This window comes from Plasmodium cynomolgi, chromosome 12, assembly GCF_000321355.1.
Source record: "Plasmodium cynomolgi strain B DNA, chromosome 12, whole genome shotgun sequence".
Lineage (NCBI taxonomy): Eukaryota > Apicomplexa > Aconoidasida > Haemosporida > Plasmodiidae > Plasmodium > Plasmodium cynomolgi.
The window spans coordinates 810425-812148 of NC_020405.1; the positions used below are offsets into that span (position 1 = coordinate 810425).

The following is a 1724-nucleotide window of genomic DNA, read 5'->3' on the forward strand; positions in this document are numbered from 1 at the left end:
GATTTCCCCGCCGCGATTTCCCCGCCGCGATTTCCCCGCCGCGATTTCCCCGCCGCTACTCCCCCACCGCGATGAAGAGCGGAATCGTGCTGGTCTCCTGCCTCCTCCTGCTCTGCGCAGAGCCAACCCTGGGAGAAGAAAATAAAAAGGAGAATCAAAACACATACGAGGAGGATACAAATTACTACAGCGATGAGGAGCTAAAAGTACTAAAAGGGAAATTGGAAAACCTAAAGTTACAATTTAATGATGAAAATGCACTCAAGCAAATCACCGAAGAACAAATTTTGATGTTAAAGAAAAAGTTTGAGGAATTAAAAAATAAAAAAAGTGATCATGAGGCGAAGTTGGAGTCCCGGAGGGGAAATACCTCACCGGGGGACAAGGATGAATTGATCCCTAGCGATTATGAGTTCGCTGGGCAGAGCATCAATGATAATGATGAAGTAGTAATGGTGAGTAGAAGTAAAGGCAATGACCAAGGTGACAAGGACTCTTCAGTTCCTGCAGGTGAAACACGTAGTGGAAATGAAGCAGCTTTGTCAGGATCCACAAGCGAAGAGATTGTTACAGAAGTGACGAATGGTGAAGATCCTTCAGGGCAAGGAAGTGAACCCGCTGCGAAGGCTTCTCTTCGTTCGGACAATTACGCAGAGCTCACAAACCAACCTGGATCAGCTGTCCAGAACGAGAAGGTCAACCCCACAGCGAATGTCAATCACGTGGACACACTATTCGATGAGCTACTAGCAGAAGACAATAAAAAACATATGATGGACGAAGGAGAGCACCACAGTGCGTACAATAATTTAAGAAAACAATACGACGAACTTAGCCTAAATAAGACTGAGTACGCCATCAGCTTGAAGCTGCTGGATACGATGTTGTCAAGTGAAAAGGTTGGAGAAAAAAGGAAGAATGCGCTAGTAGAGATGTTTAAAAAAGCGATGTACGATAAGGAGTACAGTGAGAAATTTAAAAGTCTTATCTACGGAGTTTATTTGTTTGCTAAGAGACACAATTTTTTAGATGAGGGTAAGGTGAAGGGAGAAGACTACAACAAGCTGTTCAACTATGTAGGCAACCTGATGAATACGCTTCAGCTTTAAGAGTGTTTGCATTTGTGCAATACGTATATGTGATGGCAGGGACGGGCCGATTTAATGCTTTATGGTGATTGGAGGGAATCAACCAGGAGGGGCGATCCACTTGGCTGCAAATACAATGGCTTTCAGGCGATGAGGCGTTGAGTGAGCGCCCCGTTTGTTCCTCCGTTTACACGGCCGCGTCCTCTTCCGCATTCCTTTTTTTTATTTTATTTTACGTTATTTTATTTTACTTTATTTTATTTTATTTTGCTTTATTTTATTTTGCTTTATTTTATTTTATTTTACTTTATTTTATTTTACTTTATTTTTTTGACTTCCCGTTTGACACTTGACACAGTTCTCCGCATATTTAACTTGTACGCCCACAAAAAGGAGTCCCAGGAGGCATGCCCAATTGGGTGGGGTAGCTGTCTACACGTATCTGCGCAGCGAACGTTTTATTTTGCACCTCGTTAGTGCCACTCCTTTTTCTTAATTCTTCCGTTTCGAACGTACCAACCTGGTGGGCACAGATCGAGAGCCCTTTTATCGAAAGCGTCCAAACGACGCACAGGGAAATTTTTTTACGATGCGATCTATCACACGGTGTTACTTTAGGTGATGAAAATTTTTTTT

The 1724-nt window shown here is 42.9% G+C and overlaps 1 protein-coding gene across 1 annotated transcript; it reads left to right on the forward strand.

The window, feature by feature from the left end:
- Positions 1-120: 120 nt before the first annotated feature.
- On the forward strand, positions 121-1109 carry PCYB_122850 (merozoite surface protein 7; the record flags this gene model as incomplete). The annotated part of the gene is made up of 1 exon (XM_004223617.1): positions 121-1109. A coding segment is annotated over one exon (987 nt), but the record flags the coding sequence as incomplete, so codon positions are not given.
- Positions 1110-1724: the final 615 nt, after the last annotated feature.